The sequence below is a fragment of the Anopheles coluzzii genome, chromosome 3 (assembly GCF_943734685.1).
Source record: "Anopheles coluzzii chromosome 3, AcolN3, whole genome shotgun sequence".
Lineage (NCBI taxonomy): Eukaryota > Metazoa > Arthropoda > Insecta > Diptera > Culicidae > Anopheles > Anopheles coluzzii.
In genome coordinates this window covers 47,978,195-48,004,002 of record NC_064671.1, presented here as the reverse complement: position 1 = coordinate 48,004,002, position 25,808 = coordinate 47,978,195, and the positions used below count along the sequence as shown (strand labels likewise).

The 25,808-nt window shown below is 38.3% G+C and overlaps 7 protein-coding genes across 7 annotated transcripts; 4 read left to right on the top strand and 3 right to left on the bottom strand.

The window, feature by feature from the left end:
• Window positions 1–830: 830 nt before the first annotated feature.
• LOC120955463 (pupal cuticle protein Edg-84A-like) lies at window positions 831–1,624 on the top strand. Its single transcript, XM_040376353.2, has 2 exons — window positions 831–982; window positions 1,041–1,624. Exons 1-2 carry the CDS (start codon window positions 971–973, stop codon window positions 1,569–1,571), a joined length of 543 nt encoding a protein of 180 aa, XP_040232287.2. The 5' UTR covers window positions 831–970; the 3' UTR covers window positions 1,572–1,624.
• A 2,345-nt stretch (window positions 1,625–3,969) lies between these two features.
• Window positions 3,970–4,601, bottom strand: LOC120955466 (larval cuticle protein A2B-like). Its single transcript, XM_040376356.2, has 2 exons — window positions 4,503–4,601; window positions 3,970–4,430 (listed from the first exon to the last, which is right to left on the bottom strand). The coding sequence occupies exons 1-2, from the start codon at window positions 4,512–4,514 to the stop codon at window positions 4,035–4,037; spliced, it is 408 nt and encodes a 135-aa protein (XP_040232290.1). The 5' UTR covers window positions 4,515–4,601; the 3' UTR covers window positions 3,970–4,034.
• A 758-nt stretch (window positions 4,602–5,359) lies between these two features.
• On the top strand, window positions 5,360–5,998 carry LOC120955472 (larval cuticle protein A2B-like). Its single transcript, XM_040376365.2, has 2 exons — window positions 5,360–5,470; window positions 5,532–5,998. The coding sequence occupies exons 1-2, from the start codon at window positions 5,459–5,461 to the stop codon at window positions 5,925–5,927; spliced, it is 408 nt and encodes a 135-aa protein (XP_040232299.2). The 5' UTR covers window positions 5,360–5,458; the 3' UTR covers window positions 5,928–5,998.
• A 3,166-nt stretch (window positions 5,999–9,164) lies between these two features.
• LOC125907543 (cuticle protein 7-like) lies at window positions 9,165–10,157 on the top strand. The gene is made up of 2 exons (XM_049610497.1): window positions 9,165–9,270; window positions 9,405–10,157. The coding sequence occupies exons 1-2, from the start codon at window positions 9,259–9,261 to the stop codon at window positions 9,870–9,872; spliced, it is 480 nt and encodes a 159-aa protein (XP_049466454.1). The 5' UTR covers window positions 9,165–9,258; the 3' UTR covers window positions 9,873–10,157.
• A 4,184-nt stretch (window positions 10,158–14,341) lies between these two features.
• LOC120955462 (larval cuticle protein A2B-like) lies at window positions 14,342–15,210 on the top strand. Its single transcript, XM_040376352.2, has 2 exons — window positions 14,342–14,451; window positions 14,515–15,210. Exons 1-2 carry the CDS (start codon window positions 14,440–14,442, stop codon window positions 15,043–15,045), a joined length of 543 nt encoding a protein of 180 aa, XP_040232286.1. The 5' UTR covers window positions 14,342–14,439; the 3' UTR covers window positions 15,046–15,210.
• A 2,115-nt stretch (window positions 15,211–17,325) lies between these two features.
• LOC120955457 (pupal cuticle protein Edg-84A-like) lies at window positions 17,326–18,502 on the bottom strand. Its single transcript, XM_040376346.2, has 2 exons — window positions 18,335–18,502; window positions 17,326–18,232 (listed from the first exon to the last, which is right to left on the bottom strand). The coding sequence occupies exons 1-2, from the start codon at window positions 18,344–18,346 to the stop codon at window positions 17,501–17,503; spliced, it is 744 nt and encodes a 247-aa protein (XP_040232280.1). The 5' UTR covers window positions 18,347–18,502; the 3' UTR covers window positions 17,326–17,500.
• A 1,599-nt stretch (window positions 18,503–20,101) lies between these two features.
• LOC120959632 (myosin-3-like) lies at window positions 20,102–25,020 on the bottom strand. Its single transcript, XM_040383192.2, has 6 exons — window positions 24,907–25,020; window positions 24,537–24,836; window positions 24,306–24,442; window positions 24,097–24,236; window positions 23,946–24,003; window positions 20,102–21,373 (listed from the first exon to the last, which is right to left on the bottom strand). Exons 1-6 carry the CDS (start codon window positions 24,977–24,979, stop codon window positions 21,224–21,226), a joined length of 858 nt encoding a protein of 285 aa, XP_040239126.2. The 5' UTR covers window positions 24,980–25,020; the 3' UTR covers window positions 20,102–21,223.
• Between the last annotated feature and the right edge of the window lie 788 nt (window positions 25,021–25,808).

Here is a 25,808-nt window from a genome sequence, read left to right as displayed (position 1 = left end):
AACACTTTCGCTTGAAATCCTTTAGCTCCGTCTACTTTGTAAACTACTGTGCGGTTGTATCCATCTGGGTCCAGTAGAGAATATGTTCCAACGACGGCATCTCCTAGTCTTCTCTCTTCGTGTGACTTTATGTCATTAGTTTCATAGTTGTTGACAGCATAACCAAAACCGTAACTTAGATCATCTGCTTTTCGTTCACTACTCAAATTAATTGCATGTATAGTACTACAATTTAGCCCAATCATGATAAAGCATCTTAATATTATCTGGGATTTTCGTGTGCTACCTAATATCATTATTATCATTCTACAATATGATTTCGATAAGGTAAAATGGATACTAAAAAAGCAACAATTAACTCGGTAAACTTAGTCCTACAGATTGTCTACTTGAAAATGACAACTGTGTGCTTGATCGTATCATATTTATACGACATTGACTGAGGAATAGCCCAGATTGCATATTGCGTGACAAAATGCAGTTGGAAGGGTTTTTTGTAAGGGACATATTGCAAGATGCATGGTGTTACTAATTGGAACGGCAATTACAGCATTGACGCGATAGACTTATTTGAAAACAGCTGCTAAATTGAGATTATGTCATGTAAACACAGCCAGCATGTAAATATTTCTTCTCGTTAGTGAGTCTCACATTGTTTGTAAACTAGTAAACTGGTTCATGTTTTTAGGCAGGATTAAAATCCGGCTCTGATCATATTAGTGAGATTGTGGTTTGTCAACCGTGGTTCAGGTATTAAGCATATTTAGGATTCGTATTGCGAATGTTGTTGTTATGTCATCAGACATGCGAAGGCGTATACTGGAAATGAATTGTTGGCAAGACAGGTAGGGTTTGATCTAATTTTTCTCTCCGTTTGTGGGATATAAAATCATTTGCAGCCGGCAAAAATTAGCCATTTGCAAAAAGACATCAGCTCTTGCCCAATAAAAATAGAAAGAAAGTACCTAACATGATGGAAAAGGTAAAGCAATAATCATTAATTCCAAAATTATTTGACACTAACCATTGTTCAATTAAAGGTGTGCATTGCAGTGTTTCTGGCTGTTGCTGCAAGTACTGCAGCAGCATTTCCAGTAGCGCGTCAGCTTTACGGTGAGCATGGCCCAGTCGAATATCACTTCAAATATTCTGTACATGATGATCGGAGTGGAGACATAAAGCATCAGCAAGAAGAACGGCACGGAGATAAAGTTACTGGACAGTATAGTCTTAACGATGCGGATGGATATCGACGTGTTGTGGATTATACCTCAGACAAGGATACCGGATTTGTGGCTAACGTACGTCGTGAGCTAATAAAAGGATTCCATCAAACTACTTCGTCTACAAAAGCTGCTGTAGTTCCTGTAGTAGAGCTATTGAAATCATTACCTTTGGTTCCAATAAACCCTCATATTGAATCTTTCCATCCTGTCGAACAGGCACATTATGTGAAGGTTCATAAAGTTACCCCCAAGTTGAGCGAGCCGATAGTTTATACATCTAAAAACCGTAACACTGTGCATTCTCATACCAGTTTCAAAAGTGGAAATATCAGCTATCAATATTAAAAAATGTAAAATCTGTAAAGAATAATAAACATTATTATCGTGTATGTTGTAAACGTGCGTTTGAAAATAGTTTAATGTGACACAGATGAAGTCTTTTGAATAATTCAATTGTATGTCGTTACACATGGGTAAGTTTCCACCCATAAGCTTAATAGCAATGGTAATACACTTAATACATTGAAAAAAATAAAAAAAAATAAAACAAGAAAATCATCTCACGCTTGTTAAATGTTTTGGTTGGACTGTCAATATTTGAGTGTAATATATATTATTCTAATATAATGACCCCCCGTTATACCACATGTACGAATAACTGGTTATATAGGAGTCTGGAATCATATACATCATCCGGATGGTATCGCTTCGACAATTACGTTCTGCGACAATTATGTGGTGCATAAAATTCTACCTTTTTAAACCAAACTATATCATTAAGATATTTGAAGTATTGGGTCCAGGTTTTGTTTTCTCCATCACCCACTATACCACCTGGGGCTTTCGATCGGCGAAAATCATTAAGGACTTATTATTTGGCCTAGAATCGTATCTACATTTTTTCGTAGCCTCCTATAAAACTATTCATGAAAAATTCTCCACCAAACCCCATCATCTACCATATCTGATTGTGTAGAAAAAAAATGGAAATGCATATATAATACGCACAGCAGTTTACATTAACTCATACTTAACTTTAGCAGCGGTCGCCCTAACATGGACATTTTTTCATTCTTATGCAATCCCGGGTATATGCTAACTTTGAGACTACGTGGACAGTTTTTTAAACCTCGTATTAAACCTCGATCGCCTCAACATATCGACACACCAAGTACTAATGTTGCATTTTGACAACGGTAATGACTAATAACGATAAATCAAAATTTATCGATACATCGGCAAATATTTTCTAGATATGTGACCATTTTGTTGAGGAAAAGAGACTACCAGCATACAGTCGACCTCATACAATTCATATCTTTTTTGAGTGCTTGGTTTTTCATGGTTTTAATACATCGACCTGATTTTTGCAGCAATATATCGAAAGAGTACCCTCATCAACTAAGAGAAGAAAGTGGTATTCCGAGTGTTATGCATGGTTTCCGAATTTTTCAGAAAGTCTCAAAGTCAGAAAATGTGGAAAAATATGAGTCCGACTTTGAGGAGCCGCCAGCAAAGAAGAACTGAAACACATGCTACATACCATCTTCGAGGGCACCTCCCCAACATAGCCACTATGAGTAACTTACTACTCACTTCGTTAATCGAACTATCCACACTGAATGTTGAAATCGTCTTTCTCAGTGTATAAAATCTGATACACCCATTTTTCCTGTCTCGTAATCTACAATCTACTTCAGTTTAAATCAAATAACTGCCAAAGTTATTCGCGGGCCGGATTCAATTGGTTCGCGGATCGCATGTGGCCCCATTCATCTTTTAAACCATTCGTGAAAGGCTAGAGAACATTTCATACACATACATGCATACATGCATAATGGAGAACATACATGCATACATGCATAATGGAAATATATACAAATTTTTATCATATTTGTTCCTCATTAGAATTGAGCACCAAGAACCGAGATACGGAATTATTGCATTCCCGAGGAATCCGCGTCACTCGAATATCCGCGTATGTGGAATTTCACGTTTTTCTACCAAAATAAATTTGATAACTCGGTAGTTTTGAATAAATTTAGTACTTTAAAACACTTTATCATTTATTTGACAAGGTTCGTGTACAAAATTTGGATATTTTTGGCCTTTAAAGGGGTTTAAAATTTCTAGCAAAAATTCTATTTATACTCCAATGGACAATTCTTGAAGCAAATTGTACTGATTTGACATTTGATCAGTTAAATTTAGAAAATCGCGTATGTCAGAAACCAAGAAAGTGGAGATTCTAAAGTTGAAAGAAGGTACTTACAGAGCATACGATTATATACGCATAAAAATACATTTCAATAGTCCTATAATGTTACTATTTAAATAAAAACCTCCATTGGTCTATTCTAAATGGATTCTATTCATTAATTTTTGTTCTTGTTTTATGTAGGGTCATCGACGTGATACAGTCCGAAACTATACAATTTTCAATGACCGAGTCTTCCCCGCAGAAGGTGCTACAAGTATACAAATCAAATAACTGATATTCCATAACCATTAGTGAGAAAGTCAATCCTTGGTCGGGTTAACTTTATGCTTGTGATACAGTGTTTGATTTGCGAAAACTATTAGCGTCACAACTGCTGTATAGTTTTTTTTTATCCAATTGGTACCATTTTTCTTTAAAGGATTTTGATACAATCTACACACTAGAAGGGAAGCAATGCATGTATTACATGCATGTTCGAAGTCGTAAAATGAGTAGTAGCAACATGTTTGAAAAGAGTCGATGTTATTTACAACAGGATTTTATTTATTGAACTAGCCAACTTATTATCAACACATTTTTCAACCAACTTAGTAGTGGTACGCTGGGTAGGCAACCTTGGCAACCGGGACAGCGACCTTGGCGATAGGAGCAGCGTAAACCTTGGCAATGGGGGCAACGACCTTGGCGACTGGGATAGCAGTCTTCACAGGCTCACGGCGAACGACAGCGTTGAATCCGTTGTGCTCATCGGCGGTGTATTCGACCACTCGGCGGTAACCATCAGCATCAATCAGAGTGTACTGTCCGACGACGTTGTCACCGTGACGCTCCTCGTGCTGGCTCTTGATGTCTCCGGTATGATCATCATGCACGGAGTACTCGAACTGGTACTCGGCCGGAGCATCCGCATATTCGATATGCTTCACGGCCACCGGAAGTACGGCAGCGCTGGCAGCGGCAACAACAGCGAACAGGATGCAGTACTGTGAAATAAATTGATATTATTGTTAATCCAGATTATGACAATTTATTTGGTTCTAAGCAATGGTGCTTACTTTGAATGCCATTTTTTAATTTGTTTTTTGATTTTACAGTGAGCTGCTGGAAAGCTGGTAGATAACTGGTACTTGAATTCGCTTTTGCATGAATATTTATACTCGGTTTTGCTACAGATTCTATGCAACTGCATGTCAAACCTTGCTATTTAGATTGGAAGTATCGGTGAACCTCCCACATGCTATGTAAATTGTATCCGCGAAATCGAAAATGGGGTGTCCCCACCCAAGATTTTATCGAAAATGCTACAATTTTATCCTACAGATGTGGCAAACCTCGCATACACTCAAAGGTTCAACTATATCACAGCAATGTTCTCTTCCTCTTAGCAGATTTTACCACGCCTTTCGCAATTGGCTGGGGTGGAACCGTGCTACTAGCTGTCGCGATTCCTGCACAAAAGTCACGTGCGGACGAAAGGTATGCGTACATGACACCAGACAGACCAGACAGGTCACCTTGTCGGTGTGTCCATTTTACTCATTTATCCGTGATTAGTTTATCGCTGGGGCTGCCAGGGTCTGATCGAAATTAGTGTGTAAAATTTGCAATGAAATTAAACTACACAGAGCACGACGACTACCAAAAAAAACACACACACACAACACAGTGGGTGCTGCGACTTTGGACATATCTGCAGTAGCCCCAACCCTTTCCTCAATCTCGTGGGATTATTAGTATATACGCGAAATTGTGGTGTGCGAGCAAACGAATTTTATGTACGTAAGTTTTTTGAAGCAATTGATCAAGGATACTTGGTTCGGCCAGAATCAAGTTTAACGTTTGAGTTTAGTATCAGTGCAAGGCATACCAGTACTTTCGTGATGCAGTAAATACCTAGAACTGTAAATCGTAGTATAAAAGGACGGTGGTATTACGATATTGACATCAAACGAACAGCACACCTCGTTCAAATCAGAGTCTCTTACTGCAAATAACAAATTAATCCTTCAAAATGGCATTCAAAGTAAGAGTATAAATCGAAATACACCATACAAATATTGAGTAACCTTTTTTTAATTCTTCAGTACTGCATCCTGTTCGCTGTTGTTGCCGCTGCCAGCGCTGCCGTACTTCCGGTGGCCGTGAAGCATATCGAATATGCGGATGCTCCGGCCGAGTACCAGTTCGAGTACTCCGTGCATGATGATCATACCGGAGACATCAAGAGCCAGCACGAGGAGCGTCACGGTGACAACGTCGTCGGACAGTACACTCTGATTGATGCTGATGGCTACCGCCGAGTGGTCGAATACACCGCCGATGAGCACAACGGATTCAACGCCGTCGTTCGCCGTGAGCCTGTGAAGACTGCTATCCCAGTCGCCAAGGTCGTTGCCCCCATTGCCAAGGTTTACGCTGCTCCTATCGCCAAGGTCGCTGTCCCGGTTGCCAAGGTTGCCTACCCAGCGTACCACTACTAGGATGTTATACCAAATTTTTGTTGCCTAAGTAGTAAAAATTGTGTAAAAATAAATTATGAAATCGTAAATGACTTGTAGAGTGATTTTGTTTTTATCGATTATTTTTTATTTTAATTATTTACTTGCTTATGCCAATGAAGTGTTGTTATGTCATCGTATGATAAGATAATTTATAACTGGAACATTTTGAAATGTCTGCCATATTAGCCATTCAAATTTTAATAAAGTGTTTAGATGAAAAATGGTAGTTTACATTATAATTAAGGAATCATACAAAAACTGAACATTATTACCTTTTGGGTGGAAATTTGATGATTTTTTCAGGTCTCTTCGTAATCGAGTATATGCACTGAGAATTTTGGTTTTGATAATGATTTATGACTATCTATACATTGAACAAAGCGATTGATGGGTTTGTCATGCAGTATCATGTTTGTTGACTTCGATTATATTTTCAAAGTTCATCAACAACCTTCTTCACTAACTCGAGAGTCTTTGTCAAACACAATTTTCACATAGGTAAGGGAAGTCGAGCTGACTTCTACGAATCATTTCAAATCAAAGCTATCCGCTATTAAATGGAGAACAACAATTTTACTTGTAAGCTTTTGATAGGGTGAGAACATAATCGTATAGTTTTGGGTATAAACATTATTTTGTTATTTCCACTAAGACAAAAGTGTTGTAACTGTGCTATATTGGGCTTTTCCTAGAACAGGAGCTGGCGATGTTACGAGTAATTTTGTGAAATTATGATATTTGCTTCCGACAAAGGTTGCATAGTTGATAAAAAATATACCCCAATATTTATATAAAATAATATTGAAAATCATTATTGTTAAACAAATAGACTTCTTGTACTCGTCGCTTCAAATCTGGAATGGTTTTTTATTTACAAATTTGCGATGTTATATTTCATTGTGTTCCTTTGTATTTAAATTTTTTTTAATGTACTTTTAACGTTATATGCAAAATCTTTTATCCTTATTATTAAAAAAGAAAAAAGAAAATTTTCACTTTTTCACTGAGGTAGGGGAAGTCTAGCATCCTGTTGTGAATCATTTTCAATGAATCCAAGCTATCCATCGCTGGATGAATAAAAACATATTGGCCTACAATTTTTCGGCAGATCAAGAGAAAAATTGAAATATAACGTGTTTAAACATTATTTTTCAATAATTTCCAAGTTCCAAGTGGTGGTTTATTCATTTCTTATAACAAGAACTCGTATAGTACGAAACTTTTTGGTAAATTACGATAATTTTATCTGACGAAGATTCGTGGTGTGTGATCCCATAAAGATCGGCAAATATTTTTTGGTACTTGAAGTGTCTTGAATGATTCGCGTATTGAGGTATGGACTGTGTGAGGTAATCTATTAAAAAGCTATCGATTATTTGAATCCCTAATCTAAATCCCTCTATCTTAAGCGTAAACATTTCATTTTGGTTTTGATTTTTAGGGAGGTTGGAAGGTACATTAATTCATCTTGTAGAATGGGAGTACAAATAATTTTAACTTGGCTACAATGAGTCAAAAATATTTATTTTGTAAATCCTAAAGAGACAACCCGGGGATGCTGTTCGGGCAAAACTGTAAAGGCCCGCTCACGCACTGCTCTGGTAAAGCTGTAAAGGGGTTAAAAACCTTATTTGGATGCATTTTACATTCCTTGTTCTCATCGGGAAGCTATTCGCCGGCTATTAGTTTTTCGACGCAAATCGTAGAGGATTTGGAAGATTTGAGTTAGGTAACAGGAGTAAACAAATTTACAATGATCTTGAAGAATCAGTGATAACCTGGCTACGAAACATTTAAATATTTCTATTATTTGAATATAGAAGTATTAAAATAAATTGTTGTAACGGGTAATAAATAACGAATACTACGATTTTGTTCGATGCTTTGATTATAAAATTGATGAGAATTTATTTTATCCTACTTCAAATAAAAAAAATGGCATTTTTATTTTATCAGGTTTTATTATATTACATGTATTTATTGGCTTCATAACTTTGCAGCATTTCTACTGTGCATGCAAAAGCGCTGGAACAAAATAAAGATTCTACATTGAAAAAGCTACAAATATACAAATGTTAATACAAGTTGATATATCAATTGATAGATACAATTTAGTTATCTGATTTTTTTAAATCATCGTTTGACGCACTGTTCAATCATTTGAATTTTTCATCAGACCTAAGACAACGCTCAAGCTCAAGTACCAATCTAAAGTATGTGCCAAAATGTTCACACGCAAAGTTAAGTTAATGGTTGTCGGTTGCATTACGTTGCCGTTGCCGTTCGATCTCTTCATTACTTGGTTTTACTTTTGCCTTGCAAAATACGATCACTTGCACCTGGTACTGGCAATTCTGACAAGAATTGGAGTTGGTTGCATCTGCATGATACCTAACATTAACTGCAGCAATTACCATGTCTTGTAATGTCGGGCAGGGCTGGGTAATAAACCAAAGAGCGGATGATTCCATGGCTGGTATAATTGTGCCTTACATAATCTTTGCATATTGCGAGTGTGAAATGGACATGCGAGACACGCAGTAATAGGATTATTTGCGAAGCACAAATAAGACGTGTGCCGTGAAGTGACAAATTAATAAGTAATAGCACTGGTGACAGTATTTCGTGAGCGGGAAACATAAGGTGGGAGTGTGAAAAAAAGCACAGTCGCTTACACCTTTGCCCCCGTTTTGAGTACATTTTTTTTCGGTGTATTGACAGCACAGAAGAACCGTTTTGGAAACGAGTTTTTAGAGTGCGTTGCTATTGCGGCCTTTGCGTAGGTGCAAGTTGTCGTTTACTGGTAAATGTGCCCGCTAATGCAAGGTTGTTTAGTTGTCAGCGGGTTTTAGTTACATCTTGCTCCTTGCAGGATTGAGGGACGGATTAATTCGTGTATGAAATACAGCAAAATTTGGCCGACGACGAGGCGAGGGTGAAGGTGCTGGTACACCGAACAGGTTTCCGTTACATTAGGGTTTAAGAAGAAATGAAGTTGATTTTACGGCCCGATTACAGCAAATACTCGGGCACGACTAATCGTGTGGACCGTTGCTTCTGCCACCGGTTTTTGATATTTGATTTTTGATGTATAATACATGCCACTGTCATAGCGATATGCTCTAGATGTAGGTTTTACCGCAGAAGCAGTTGAACTTGATGTAAGTCGGCCAATAGCTTCGTAGTAGGCAAGCTTAGTGATATTTGTAAGGAATTGAGCTATAAAAAGCACTGGATATCAACGGAACTGCATCAGTTAGTTAGAGCTTCGTTACAAGACACATTCAGTCCCCCTACAGCAGTTATTGCAATGGCGTTCAAAGTAAGTTTCTGATTTGTGATGATTTGTCAAGAATTTTCAGAATCTTCTGAAACTTAAACGTTTTGAAAAGTATCAGTCCGGGAGCATGGGGATTGTGAGCAGATTGAATAATAGTATTTTTGTTTGTTTATCAGCTTTGCGTTATTTTGGCCATCATGGGTGTTGCCAACGCGGTTCTACTGCCAACGCTGGTTAAGAAAGTGGAAGTGGAAGCACCGGCCGAGTACCAGTTCTCGTACTCCGTACACGACGATCACACCGGAGACATCAAGAGCCAGCAGGAGGAACGTCACGGTGATGACGTCAAGGGACAGTACACTCTGATCGATGCCGATGGCCACCGTCGTGTGGTTGACTACACCGCCGATGAGCACAACGGATTCAACGCCGTCGTCCGCCGTGAGCCCTTGGAGGGACACAAGCTGGTAAAGACCGTCGTCCCAGTGCACAAAGTTGCTGTACCAGTGGCACACTATGTTGCCCCTGCTCTGAAGGTTGCGGTTCCTGTTGCCAAATATGCTGTCCCGGTTGCCAAGGTTCTGGCTCCGGCTCATGTAGCTACTGTGAGCTTCTCTGCACCAAGTCTTACCTACCACTACTAAGAACGTTTGACGCGATGTATATGAAATAGTGTCAGTACTTTGCAATAAATGTAGTAAAATTCGTTTCTATTTTCAAAAAAGTGTTTAAAAAGTGAGTGTATAATCATAATTTGAGTATAAATCTCAGAAGTATAACAAATGTCACATGAAAAGCTACACATAGTATTCCGTAATTACGATTACTTTACTTGCCTCAACTGTACGATATCATAAGCATAACAGTGACTGCTACAAATTAAAGTAGATGCAATGTAATGTGCATAATGAATGATTATTTACCACGTTCATTCCGTGTTAGCAACAAACGCATGTTGTTTTCATACTAAAGTTGCATGCTGCAAATGGTAGTTGTATTGGTAAATGACTGTCGGAAAGGCTGTTCACATTCTTCTTTGATGTCGCCTGTAACAAGAAATGCAGAAACTTGTGTATCATACAGTGTTCGTCGTGTGTGCACGACTGGCGGTTAAAAAAACATTACCAAAGAAAGTGACCATGTCAAGTGCTGAACTTGTCAAGCATACTCCATTTAAAGCAACCAAAAGAAGAAAAAATAACCTCCAAAACACGGCCAAACAGGTTTCCGCCGATCACAAAATGCTGGCAAAACAAAACAAAAACGTACGGCGCTCGAATCATGGGTTATACGGGTGTTTTGCCCGTAGGCTGTTGGTGGTTTGAAATTTCGGTAAAAGTATAACGCCTCATGCACAACTTCGTGAGCCGACTGGGCCATGGTGGAAAGGGTTTGTGTTCAGTCCGCATCAAAATGAGCAACTTTTGGCAGCCGGCTATTCAGTATCGACCATGTAGTTTGCTGCCAAACCCTCACTTACCACCCGTCGAGTCGATCCAAAACGAAGAGAAGGGATGGCCGAAATATTTGCTCCAGGTCATATACGAGTTCCCAGTTTGGTGGAGATAGATTTGTGCTGACCACCTTCCTTCCCCGGTCATTGAAGAAATAGGGCTTTTTCTTTCGCATTCGTGCTGTACACACAGAAGGGGTGACTGCAGTGGAGTGTTCTCGTTCACTCTTTCTCTCTCTCAAGAGCGTACCAGTTAGTGCGAGGAAAAGATCGCGATCGCCTACAGGTAGTAGTTGGCGAGCAAACTCTTCTGGGTACCGTTCAGCCAAGCAAAAAGGCAACCTTGAAAGCAGACGAATGGTGGTGTTATATAATCGAAACACGATACTCTTGATCCCAAATTGTTCGATGGAGATCATGGGATGCTGGTGGTCTGGAAACGGGTTTTTATTTCGGAGCAACGGCGTGAGGTGAAGTCCTCAGCATGTTTGGGAGAAAGATTGGGGTAACAGGAACAACATTCGGTCGAGTCAGACTGGTGCAAAATATGTGTGTCAATTGAATGAAAGTGAAAACGTCTGTATACCCGTGGACGATATAAAAGGAGCATGTCAATGTCTGCGGCCTCGTTTAAAAAAAGTACGATGCGTATGTTGCTCGTGTAACAATTGGGAGTGGCACCTACCAGTTTGTTCCTGGAAGCTTTTAATGAGCATTGCGTGAAGGTCACCGGCCAGAAAACGTTCGATGCTGTGTAAGGATCGCTACAAAATATAATTGCACCTTAGTGATGGAAGCATGGTTACATTGGATATTTTTAAATCGCATACTAAAGTATTTAAGTACAGTACATGTAACTGAACGGATAATGTACCATTTCTTGTGTAATGGTTTCAACAATGTATTGAGTTTAGTGTATTCAACCCAATAAATACAGTGATAAACATAATGATTACTGTAAACACATATTGTGTACATAATGTTACGGTGCATTTACTGCACTATATCTTAAATGCTCTTACGAACTCTTGCAGCATTCAAAACCTTTTTTTTTTCAAAGAATAACCATAGTAAATTTCGGAAGCACCAGTCTTGAGATATGGTTTAAATTTGCTGTAGATTTAGATAATTTGAATTTAAATATTCCATACTTTACGCATAATTTTATTTGCTACTGGATTGTAATCTAACAATGTGCACTTATTAAAAACCTGTCAGATCAGTCTAGATTAAAACTGTTGCATAAAAAAGTATTGCATGAGCAACAGCTAATTTTAAAAACGAGCATTCTGTATCTCCTTTAGAAACAGTGAAAAGATTATTCCAAGAGCTATTGCATGTCGGTAATCTACTACCAACTTGGTAGAGAAAAAAAAACAGTCTTATGTTTTATGATTGTTTGATAATATGGTGTTCTATCGTTTACTGGTGTTATTGTAAAATGATTAGAATATGAAAGAATTTAAAAATGTATTGGGCACTACAATCTACTTGTTGCCATGTTGATATTATTATTTCATGTTTGTTTGAGGGTTAAAGTCAATTGAGAAATTTATTGGGATTTACAAGGATAGAACGCAGAATTCTTCTTCTTCTTCTTCTTCTTCTTCTTTGACACAACAACTGATGTCGGACAAGATCTGCCTGTATCAATAGTGAGCTTGGTTTGTAAAATAATCGATATAAAATTTAATATCAGACAAGTATGTTACTATCGAAGATTCAACATCACAAGAAATATATAAATATAAATGATATTTTTGAGCATCACATTGTATAAAAAAAACAAGAAAACTTTTTTGTAAACTTGAGCACGTATAGGGTTTTTGAAGTGTGAAAATAAAAAGAGAGTCAAACGTAAAGTTTATTTATTCATTAATTTATTTATAATTTTTTTTACCAATGGAAATACAAATAACTTTCTATAACTTTCTATAGTCGAATCTTGTAAACGAGTTTCAGGAATACATATCCGATTTAACTTTAAAAATGTCTTGTGTTATGTAATTTTTGAAAAAAAGTTTGTATTGATTGCTCCTTAACAGATTTCTCAGATGTTGATTGATGTTCATTTTGATAGATAGTTTGGAAATATCTTAAAATTTGATGTCATTTTATGATTTGAAAGCATAGCAATGTTTGAAGACTTAAAATAACATAATAAAATAATAAACAATCATAAAGGTTGGTCCTCTGGTACAGTGTTCCATTCATACTTGTTGGGTCAATATACCCGGCATGAGATCAAGTCCCGTATAAACCGTGCTGCCCATACGTAGGACTGACTATCCTGCTATGGGTAATCAATATGTCACTCATAACCAAGCGCATTAGTGATACAGGCAGAACTTGGCCGACAACGGTTTTTGCGCGAAAGAGGAAGAAAAATAATATGCGCGTAATATGTAATTTTAATTGGGGTCAATGGAAACAATTAAAACAACTTGATTTTTGAATTTTACTAAATTTTAAACAATATCAAAAGCTAATCGAGCAATAACAAACATTACGATGAAGTGTATAAGTATGCAATATGATAGATATTACATCGCTATGATTACTTTAAAAATAATTAGTAATGTGGAATAAGAGTTATGAATATGGAACTTTGTTAATGATGGTGCTATGATGGTCTATTCTTGATGTTCAAAATTTGATCATTGATAAATTATCAACACAAAACAACCCTTTTTTTAAACGCATAATTTTCAACGCATTGATTTCGTGGGAAATTTAACGAAGGATCGAATGTTAAGGTCATGGTAGACATGATTGGGATAGCTTCGGGCCCGTTGCTGCCAAATTTGAATCAACCATAAACCCAAAGCAGCGTTAGCCATTGGTTTTGTACATATAACATCTCCTATCTTTCAATGGGAATGCATGTTAAATAATCGGACACGCAACTTTGTCCCAATGTGAGAGGTACACATAAGATTGGTTTTTAGGCAGCCTCGAAGCACCTTACCTTAGGATGTCATTTAACGTCTAAAAGCGATAACTTTAATTACTTTGAGGTCGAAATTGAAAGATTTTGTGAAATATTTAGGAATTCCAGTCAAGGGTTTTTGAGATGAAGCTAAATATGTTTTTTTTTTTTTAATATGCTTTTGTAGTATTTCTTATATTATACAAGTGCTGATGTCTGATACATTAAGTAAATACTTGTTCGTTGCTAGATGGTCCTACTCAAACGATGGGCTGCTCAACCAAAGTGACTCACTAAATAGATTTTACTGATTCGCTTGCCCGCTTTGTGACGTGAAGCCTTCGACGTGATGGCTTTCAATTAGGAGGGGAGACAGATTTTTGCAACCAACGAATCATGCCCGCAAGCGTTTTGTGAGAGTGATTTTGCGAGGAATGGTAGAAGGAATGGAGAAAAATAACAAAAATCATATTTTGCATGTACTGCCAAAAACGAACAATCTGATCGGACGGATTGTAGAGAGGGCAACCTACAAAAAATTGGAAACAGATAATCAATGGGGGCCAAAAAACTCGGTCGCGAATATTATACGAATGTGGCGCATTGGAAGTGGCAAAGATGCAAGAATATGCCGTACAGCATTACTGACAAGACACGACCTGCCACCGATCACTTGGGGTTGATAGTTCAACTATTTGGGGGGCTCGCATCGCATCGGATATAAATAGCGAATTTTGGCAACAAATCAGCATCAGTTCATTCAGAGCCTTCAGCGGAACACAATCGAGCAGTGAAGCATACAGCTACCACGTCTAAAAAAATACATAAAATGGCATTCAAAGTAAGAACGATAACAGGGAATAATCACAGCAAACGTTTTATAAACTCCACAAACCTTTCACAGTTCTTGGCCGTCGTAGCTTTCCTGGCAGTTGCCAGTGCACAGCACTACGATCCGCACCATTACCAGCCACAGTACCACCAGTATCACCATGAACCAGCCGTAGTCAAGACTATCCAGCCCGCTCTTATCAAGACCGTCCAGCCCGCTCTGGTCAAGACCGTCAAGCACGTCGAATACCCAGAAGCCCCGGCCGAGTATCAGTTCCAGTACTCCGTACATGATGACCATACTGGTGACATCAAGAGCCAGCAGGAGGAACGTCATGGTGATGACGTCAAGGGACAGTACACTCTGATCGATGCCGATGGCCACCGTCGTGTGGTTGACTACACCGCCGATGAGCACAACGGTTTCAACGCCGTCGTCCGCCGTGAGCCCCTGGAGGGACACAAGATCGTCAAGACGATCGCTCCAGTTGCCAAAGTGATTGCCCCTCTGCCGGTCGCCAAGGTATACAGCGCCCCGATCACTAAGGTCGTCGCCCCTCAGGTCCATTACAGCCACCAGCCTCACTACGACCAGCACTATTAAACGATCACTGGATCGATAAGACGGCGCTTCCATTTACCGAGCGAATTCTAGCGAACCAACTCTCTATTTTCACCCTCATCTTATGCTGCCTCATCTTCCATTCATGCTAGCTCAATTGTAATGAAAATACAATGTAAATAAAATATCAAATGTATACAAACTAAATTCGTGTGCAGTAATGAGTACTACGTACATCAATCATGTGAAAAATCTGTTATAGCTGCTCAGTAATACTTTAACAAAAAGTAATTAACATTCTGATGCTGCAGTGATGTGTAGTACAACAAAAAACTGATTGACAACAATTTGATAACTCTAATTGTATTCCAATGCGGTTGTTGTTGCGATAGAACAAGCTACTTAAGAAAACAAATATAATATTTCTTCAACAAATCCTATAAGAGGATTTGCCTTTTTTTCTACCAATTGAGCAACTTTCAACGACAATTGTTGTAATTTTTTCTAGATTGATTTAAATGTTTATGTTTATATTAAAAAATTTATGTTTAAATGTTTATATTGTAATCCAGAGATGTCAAAATGTTGGAAATTAAGTGATATATACCCTATGTGGCTTTGGAAATTTTAAGCAATCAATCAGAGTACTTGGTCAGCAAAAGATCAATTTCATCGAACAATTAACAAAATCGCTCAATCAACAAGAATATAAAACGCAAACTTTGACACTTTTTTGGGCGTATTGTTTCGGGAAAGTATCAGGTCTAACCCCTATTTAGGCATAGTTGCAGCTAACCAGATGTCAGCAAAAACACGTGTTACTTTAGATTGCATGTGATAAGCTTATGGTTCTGATGTTGGCATAATGAATGGGGACATCTATGGCGATTGGCAGGAGTCACGATTATTAAGGACTTGTATGACACTTTGCTTCATGGGTTCAAGCTTAGAATGGACCGTTCTCCTATAGCAAGGATTGACTATCCGGCTGCATGGTAATTAATTAGGTCTCGAAAGCCTGAATACGCCGGCATGTATGCATAGGACGTTACGCCAAATAGAAGAGGAACTCCTTGACTGTCCAATGAAAACTTGTCTAAGTACACTGAACGAACCGACCTGTAGTATTGTACCTTATGTATCTTAGATAGCATCAAAGATAAGGACTCACTATTGCTAACAAATGCTGTTCACAATCAATATCAGCTCGAACATTACTTACTTACTTATCCGGCGCTCGAACATATTAAAAATAAAATTGACATATAATTTTTACTATTGTTGACATTTTTATTATTATTATTGTTATTGTTATTGTATTACGGTATATTGTTGACATTTCAATTATTTTTACATTTACTATTCTGCCTTGGATAAACCAATCTAGTTAGTCATTTCCTGTTATTGTCATTATTTTTGCGTACTTAATATTATTTGTTGGAACGCATTTAAGTGCCCGGGTCACAGGATTGTATCAACGAACATTATGAAAAAATTCATTTTGGATACCTTTTAAAAATGTTAATTTGGTGGAAGTAAAATATGCTTCACCGTGATATTGCATGAGTTTAAAAAAATCTTTCTGGAAATACTTGTTTGTGGTTTATATTTTGTTTGCTGTGAAATGGTCATATTGCTTTAATTATGCTTTCAATTAAAATTTCGAACAGTTTCTAACTTTTCTTAAAAACGTATTTTTACCTGGACAGTAAAAAATAAATCATTAGTTAATTCTGTATCGAGCATGTTTAATGCATATAGTTTTTTTTTTTATATTTGTAATCTGAAATATTTTAGGCTTAAATTCTAATGCTGTAAATTCTAATTGCTGAATAAATGCCATAATGTTAGCTTTCAAATTGGGAAACTACATGATATGAAGCTGAATTGGAAAACTACAAGTGAAATTGGCTAGCTACATGGCATGATATGAATGCATAAGCTCTACAACTATCAAAGTTCTTACTTTTCACCATGAATGTTAAAAAAAACATATCATTTATTTTCTTTGATTATTCTTACGAAAATTCATTTTAAGGACAATAAAAATACCATCATTTAGAGCAAAAAAGAAACAGATCACATTGGAAAGCTTCGATACGAATCATACAAAGTTTTAGATCAAGTAGTTATTTAATGTTATTATAGCAATCAACTTCAACTGTAGAAAATCTTCGTTGCATGCCTTAAAGGTATATGCATAATCCAAACAATGTATGATTTGAAAGCAGAAAAATATAACTATAATACTATGAAACAAATACATTTTGGGATGCTTTTGGCCAGATTGTGAGAAAAAAGGCCAGATGGTTTTACCCAGTGTTATCATTTCAAACAGAAATGTTTGATTTTATCATTTATTATAGCACATTTGCAGCCTTGATCGAAGGCACTGTATCTACATTTGTATTTACAATTAGTTAACGTAACAGCCATTCATTCGCGAATTTCATTATGATCAGATTCGTTCATCTCAGTGTGACAAGCGGGAGTTCACTTAGTAGTTGTAGTTGCTGGACGGTCCGTGGAACTGGACGTGGTTGACAGCTTCTTGATGCGGAGCATAGGCCACCTTGGCAACTGGAAGAGCAACCTTAGTGACGGCCGGAAGAGCTACCTTGGCGACAGGGGCATACACCTTAGCCGGAGCTGGAGCTTGGTAGTACTGCTGGACGGGTTGGTGCTGATAGTGCACTGGCTGGGGAGCAAACACCTTGGTGACTGCCGGAGCAGCATAGACCTTAGCCGGAGCAGCATAGACAGGAGCAACAACCTTAGCAACAGGAGCCAGAGTCTTTACAACTTTGTGACCTTCGACTGGTTCACGACGGACAACAGCGTTGAATCCGTTGTGGTCATCAGCAGTGTAATCGACAATGCGGCGGTAACCATCAGCATCGATCAGGGTGTACTGTCCCTTGACGACATCCCCATGGCGTTCCTCCTGCTGGCTCTTAACATCTCCGGTGTGATCATCATGGACATCGTACGCAAACTGGTACTCGGCCGGAGCATCGGGATATTCGACGTGCTTCACGGTCTTGACCAGAGCAGGCTGGACAGTTTTAACCAGAGCGGGCTGGACAGTCTTGAGCAGCGCTGGTTGCTTGTAAACAACCTGCTGTGGCTGGTATTGGTGGTATTCGGGCTGATGATGGTACTGTGGCTGCTGGTACTGCTGATAGTGCTGGGCGCTGGCCACAGCGATAATAGCGAACAGAGCGACGTACTGAAGAGAGTGAACAACAATGAAACGTATGTTAGAATCAAACAAGTAGAAATAGCACTTTTCACAATGCACTTAAATGTCACTGCACATGGAAATACGCACTTTGAAAGCCATCACGACCGAAAAACTAGCAAGTATGCTTTCAGGACCAGTTGAAACACCAGACAACGATCTTAGCTGACTGGAAGGCTTTGGTGAACTGTGCTAATTCTCGGGTCAACATTCACTTTATATACTGATTTCAGCAAACTGCTCCATATAACTTCATAGGACCAATGGAATCCACCCGTCATCCGAAGCTCAACGAGGCAAAAAGCCCTCCAGCCTACAAACCGAACCGTTTGAATCTCGCCAGGGGTTGCACTAATTTTCGGTGAAATGTGTCACAATGCCGCAACTACTTTTACGTGTTGTCTCGTTCACTCTCACCCTACGGTTCAGAAGGCAAACTAGCATGAGATCGTGCAGGCTAGCAGGTGGAAGCCGCACAAACCACACAGAGAAGGGGATCTACGCCAAACGATGAGATCATTATTCCGGGCGTTAACCACACCTTTTTGCTGCTGCAGGGTTCAGAGCGCCACGCCATTGCTCCGGATTAGCATCCGCTGCCAGTGGCTCGTACCGGGGAAGGGACAATGATCCATATGACACACACATTGACGGGGAAGCATTTTGGGGGTCAAAGCATGTAATGCGGAGTGGTGGAATCCGTCGAATGCTTCAATTTTGAGATCATTGGGTTTTTTTTTCAATATTACCCCCATGGAAATGCAGCCCATTGGCGTTGCCTCCGGCAAGTGTGTCCAGATTAGAGCAACGCGTTCACAAACATTCAACCCATAGTTGTGGGTCGCCGGATGGTTAGAAGCAAACATAATTAATGAGTACCTTTGCTATGCAGCCATTGACGAAGCACACGCAGTTCAAGTTCAGGTGATGTATGAACCTTTTTTTCTTTGACACCCTTCCACGTGAACCGGACTGTATGCTTGCAAAGTGGCTTCAAATCCACGTATTTTTTAATTAATCTTCTAGCAAGGACTTGTCCGTTCGAAACAGAAAAATCCCGCCCTGCCAGCAAGCATCGAGATACGACGCCTGAAAGACGCCTAAGCTTAAACGTTTATCAATTAGTGACTGATCGATGGAAGATGGATCGATGGGCGGAATTTCTTGTCAAGCATCAAAGGGCACGTGCTCGAGGACACATGGGATGGCTGTTTCAGCTTAACCGATACCTATATTTAGATACTCTTGGGATTTTCAAAGCCAAAAGCCCTTTAAAAGCATTCATCATGTTTTCGACTGCACACTGAGGATGGATGTTTGGTAGAGCTCACACAAAGGGTATGTGAAATTTGGTGAAACAACTTAGCCTAGTGCCAACTAGAATCAGGCCTTGAAATTTACATTTAAATCAGATCTTATGCTTAGAAGTGTATATCAACTTTTGCGCATTATGTGTTTTCAACAGATGGATATGTGTATATGCCGTCATGTGGCGAGTTTTGATCATTTGCAATTGATTACATATGATGCAAAGAAGCAAAGAAAGACAAAAGTATCAAATAAAAATGTTCAGGCAAATGTGTTGCTAAGCGAATATGCGTCGCGATATAAATCATGCTTGTTATAATCATTAATCTGCATGCCGAATGTCTCAATTATTTTTGAATTGGAGGTGCGTCTCACTCCTGCAGAGTGGATCAATCAATCAGACGAAAAGCGTATTTGAAAAAAAAATGAAAAAAACAACGAAAGAGGGCTACAAGATTGGAAGTCGTTTTGGAATATACCCGCAGACAATAAAATTGAACCACATAAAATTGAACCACAAATGACAATGAGTCATTTTGATACTGTAGATCATGTGGTATATGTCGAACACACTCACACAAATGCATATTGAATAAAAATGATTTTTATTTTACCAAAATGATACAGAAGCAATCAGTGTTCTTACTAACACTGTTCATTAGAAATCATAGACTGTACCACGTGTGTTAAGTAAACAGACACTCTTAGCATCGAATTGATCCAACCGCTCATACCAGATTCCAGCAGATCGTTGGAAAATGGTCATTCAATGGAAGTTGGGTGTTGTGTAACGATGCGGCACCACTGATATTTGTGAATGGTAAGATCGCAATGGGGAGCGGGAAATGCGTTCCTTACATTTTTTCATCCTTCCCCAATCCATCCCCAGCTGCCATGTTGCTGTGTGTGGCATGCAACGAAAGTTGATTGACATCTCGCGACACGACTTTTATAGCCGCTGCGTTGCAATCTGCAAACGAACGATGGTAATGATCAACGGTGTGTACATTTTTCGTTCAGTTTTACTCTGTGGCATGGTTGGAGACATATTTTTGCACATAAGCAACAAAGATCTTATACAACTCGTCATCAACAGATTGACCTTGTTGTAATGTGTTATTTCGTCAATTCACAATTATTGAAGAGTGGGACAGTTTGCAGCTAATACTAGCTTGAGAAATGAAACAAAATTGAAGATTGATTCATACACATGTCTCAATTTCTTCCTTTTACGTTGATTGGAATGATGGAGCTTAATGCGGTTAATTAGATTTTCATTTTTATTTTAAAATCAATTGAACTATTAACGAGGTATATCTTCTTCTCTTTGGCGTAATGTCCTACGCGGACATGCCGAACTACACAGGCTTTCGAGACTTAATTCATTACCGCACAGTCGGATAGTCAATCCTTGCTACGGGGGGACGGTCCATTCTAGATTTGAATCCATGACGGGCATGTTATTCAGTCGTACGAGTTGATGACTGTACCACGGGACCGCCCAGAAGTATATTCCAGAAGTAGTTGATTTTGATTACATATTTAAGTAAAATAAAACTGTGTGACATGAATGATAACTGATACTTGAATATTTGGTTTGAATAATTCAACAAGTGTATCTTTGAGTTTTGTTCAATATTTTTTTTACTGTTTAGTTTGGTTTGGTTTTGGTTAGTTTTGGTTTGGTTCATGATGTCCTTCTCTTTCCATAGCTTCTGAGGCACGATTTACACTTGATTGGTGTATTGTTAGCTCTTGTATATTATCTAAATTTTCTTCCATCACACAAAACGGATCATCTAAAGTCAAATTGTGGTAGATCTGTAAAGAAGAGTTGGAAATATGTAGTATATTAATTACAAAATATGTCCATATTACTTATAATTCATATTACGTATTCATATTCATATTACAGTACAGTATTTTATCCTGATAAAGTCTTTGTGAAATGTCCAACGAAAGATAATCTATTCACATACAGTTTTGTCAAAAAATAGTAAGACAAAAATAAAACATACAGTTGCGTTATTTTGTTACGTAGATTCCAAGAACTAATCCTTTGAGCTACAGAAATTATTACAGTTAATTTTATTTTTATTCAAAGGTTACAAAATAACAGTTATAATTAGACAATATAAAATTCAAATTTGACAATGATTGGCAAACGGAGGATGTGCCATCAACGTGTGCCAGCTCATCTACTTCACTGCTGATATGTCGTTTGATGAAATCTGATCTTTTGTGTGTGTTTTTTTCTTGAGGAAACCAGTTCCCGCTACTGTGGTTCCCAATAAAGTGCAGATTAACGTCGAAGTAGGAGAGGCAACTTGTGAAGAAGATTTGTGAGTGAAATGCCGTGAACTTGACTTTGCGCTTACCGTTATAACATGAGGAATCAGACGCCTTTTTGCGATGCAGTCACATTTCGGACAACTTTGGGGATTTTTTATTTATCAAAAACCTAGCATTTTTTTTTCAAATCAATCAATAGTTGATCAATAGGTGTATTATAATCTGAATATACGTAAATATGTATGAAATTTGTAAAAACAATTAAAAATAACATGTACGAAGTAAAAAACATAAGTAATCATATAAAAGAAAACACTTAAATTTGCATGTTTTCAACTTCGAAAAAAAGTTGTAATTTCAAAAAAACAAATCTAACTATCTACAAAAATAAATATTTTATTGCAATACTTAAGTTACAGGGTACGGCCCAAAAATTGTAGAAACGCACCAAAAAATATGGGAACTTTCCAAAAACTGATGGGAGCCAACCAATAAATCGTGGGAAACCCTGTATGCTGGAAGTAACGGTTAACTTGGTAAAGCCGGTCAGTAAATGCTTACTAAACTCATTTTACCATGCAACTACAAACGATCAGTTCTTATTAAAGTGAAAGATGAGAATTAAACTTGACTAGCTTTGTTTATGCAGACGTCTATAGGTTATTGGCCATCTGACTGCTCCAAAGCAAAGCAAAGTAAAGAAAACCTTCCCTCATCCCAAATTATCTAAAAAATGGTGATAGTAAATTGCCACAAAACAAAACTTTCGCCCTCTTAGCGACTGTGTGATGTAACAGCAAAAGCTGCACCATATTGGATTGAGTCCTCGACCGTGAAAATTGAAGCTACGATCTGTGAGATTTGATCACTTTCAATCTTAAGTCACATACGTCCGCCGAAACGTGGCACAGAAAGAGGTCACCAATCACCCACGTACAAAGGTGCCGTCTGGAGCAAACGGGGTCCACGTTAAAGAACGAGCAAAAGCGAGCCGATGTTGAATGATTATTGGCGAACTCCGTGTAATTGGTTCATTTACCTGCCTAGCGCAATATTACGATACGAGTAAAAGGATTGAACAGTGTTGGGAATGAATAAATTGTAGCGTACCATGTTCAACCTTCAATAGCTTAATTTTCCATAATTTTTAAACTGGTACGAAATTCCGTGTGGAATATTTTTTGTTGATACACATATATTATTTAAAATTGGATTGAGGATATTGTTACTAATTGCAGGACTTTGCAATCAAGAAGACAGAAATGCGTGAACTAACTCGAATGAATGTCAGAGCTAGGACTATCATTTGTTTCTTCTACAACTTGCTCCTGAAGAATGATCGTTACAGCGACCTCGGTGGCGAAGTCAATCGCTTACTATTTACTCACCGGGTGCACCTATCTGTCAGTGGATGATTGTGCCGGTACCGTTTTTTGTGTGGATTTTGTTGTTGTTGTTCGTTTCGCCTTATGGAAACGCCGACGAAAGAGGTCGACAGACATGGGCTGTTTCGTACGCTTTTAAATTAAACGTCGTTTTCGCGACCCCTTTCTCTGCCCTGTTGAACATTTCTTCAGCCGAGTTCAGCCTTGAAAAGCTCTCACTTACCAGCCTGTATGGCTTTGAACACCCGCAGTGACCTGCGCGGCTATGAAAGAGGAACTTTTTTTTTGTATCCATTCTGTGCAGTGCCAAATTGGAACAGTTCGTTTAAGTGCCGATAAAGCGCAGCGTACAGGCATACCACATTATGGGATAGCGGGTGAACAAGACAGAAAGGATGTCGGATTGCCAAAACATGGCAATGAGCGCCGAAATGTGGTCTAAATTGACCGGGAAGAATTGCAAGCAAATGGCTTTCGCATGGTTTGCGCAGCCGAAGTCACCTGGTGGTAGGCCAACACTAGTTGATAGTTAATGAATCGATCGCTGCCATATTTTAGATGTCCTTCCCGAACGCGATTGTGATCGCCGTGGGCATTGTAGACCGTTCATGGGCGACCCGCATGGGCGTGGAATCTTAGCTGGGTCGCAGAGCCGAATTGGCGAATGGATTTTATTTTCAATATGTATTTCAGACTCCATCATAAGCCTAACTTACCTCTGGTCCTTTTGCTGTTGAACTTTGTTGGGCGTCTTTTACACTTTCAAATGGGTAGCTTAAGAATGAGAAACCCAATAAAATGTTATTAGTAACATAAAACTTTAGCTGTGCAATGATTTGAGCGTGAGGGTAAAGTAAAGTATCTTACAATGTATCTTGACTCAATGGTGAAGTCACACTGTTTGCAGTGTCAGGTGTTAGCGGTTCACAATGACATTGGTCTAGCTGAGCTTTTAAAACTTTAATCTGTTGCTCCAACCGTTCATTTGTATTTTCGAGATGGTCAATCTGAAATAGAAAATCAATAACTTTTTTTAATATTTGTTAGGTTAATCACTTGGCACAGCTTATAATTACCGATTCCAGTTCAAACTCTAAATCATCAATTGTCGCATATGCTTTGTAAAGTTCCTTCTCCAGAACAGAACAGCGATGCTCGAGTGAGGCTACTTTGTCTTCGATAGCCTTAGGTTTTCCTATGTCTGATAGCTTGCCTATCAGAAAATGAGAATAGAAAATGATATAATATTAATAGTCACTTCATTTCCAAGGAAGTCAAATTTTGTGTGAGTTGTATTATCCACTTGCCAATAATCTCAACAGGGGCTTGCTTTCTTTTCGCTCTAGATTGTTTCACTTCCAAAGCATTTTGTTCATAAGATTTAAGCTTCTGGTTTTGCGCAACGTACTCGCGAATTAGATCATTGTATCGTTTTTTGAGCAACACCTGTGCCTCGTACTGTTCACTATTACGAGCTATTTCTTTCTCCAGCACCGACTTACAACGCAGCCGTCCCTCTTCGGATAACGCATACTGTGCGCGAAAGTTTGCCACATCTTCTACTAGCACATTGTTTTCTTGCTGAAGCTTCCGGTTTTTGGTTTCCACTGAAATGAGGATATCATATCAGAACACTATTAACTACACACTTTAATAAAAGCAATGAGCCGCACTCACTACAGTCGAGTTGTGTAATTAGGTCACGTATTTTTATGTTTAACCTCAACAAATTCTCCTCGTATTTATCCATCACGACTTTACAGTAAACCGTTTATGCGATCAATGCATCAACAACCTTTGGCTACGAAGGGAAGGTCTATTTTTTATCAAAACATCAAGCCAAAGCATAAGATTTGCTGATAAGATTACTTTGACTCCGAGTCTCTAATACGGAGATACGGGTACATACTGGGTTTCTCGCGATTTCCCTTTGAAAAGCGGTATTGTTTTAAAAATTTAAGAAATATAATTCGTATTAAGCAGTAAATGGTGAATTACATTATATTGAACGTAACTAGAACCACAAACAACAGTAATAATAAAAATAAACATCAAGATACTTTCGTTATGATACTTTCAATGAAACATTTCGAAACTCATGAAATATTTCATGGCGATAAGGGTGTCAAACCTATAAATGAAACATGAGTGAAAAATGTGAAAACTGACAGAAAAATAATTTTGTATAATTAAACGTACTCCAGGATCACACATCAAGTCACACAATTTGACTTAATTTGGTAAAGTCTGAAACGAATATACAATATTGTATCATAGTATTGTATCAAATTGTATCGAATTTTAAACAGGCCGTTTAAGTTGTTACTAGTTGTGATTAGGGGAGTAGCTCTATCTATGAACATGTAGCGGAATTTGGGGCAAGTGTGCCACCTTAAGCATTTCAAGTTATAACTCACTAAAACGTGTTTTTCGAAAGCCGATTTCAATCTCATAACCATTTAACATCTATTTCCTCACTTATAACTAAGTTTCGCTTGAAAAAATTGCAAACAAAACAGTTTTTGAAGCGTTTTAAAAAGGGTCCAAAAAGACGTTGTTTTTTGGGCTATGGGGCAAGA

Coding starts and splice junctions, on each gene's coding strand:
- LOC120959632 (XM_040383192.2), bottom strand. CDS start 24,979: ATGGATAAATACGAGGAGAATTTGTTGAGGTTAAACATAAAAATACGT. Junction 24,837..24,906: donor AATTACACAACTCGACTGTA/GTGAGTGCGGCT, acceptor TCCTCATTTCAG/TGGAAACCAAAAACCGGAAG. Junction 24,443..24,536: donor AGCCCCTGTTGAGATTATTG/GCAAGTGGATAA, acceptor ATTTTCTGATAG/GCAAGCTATCAGACATAGGA.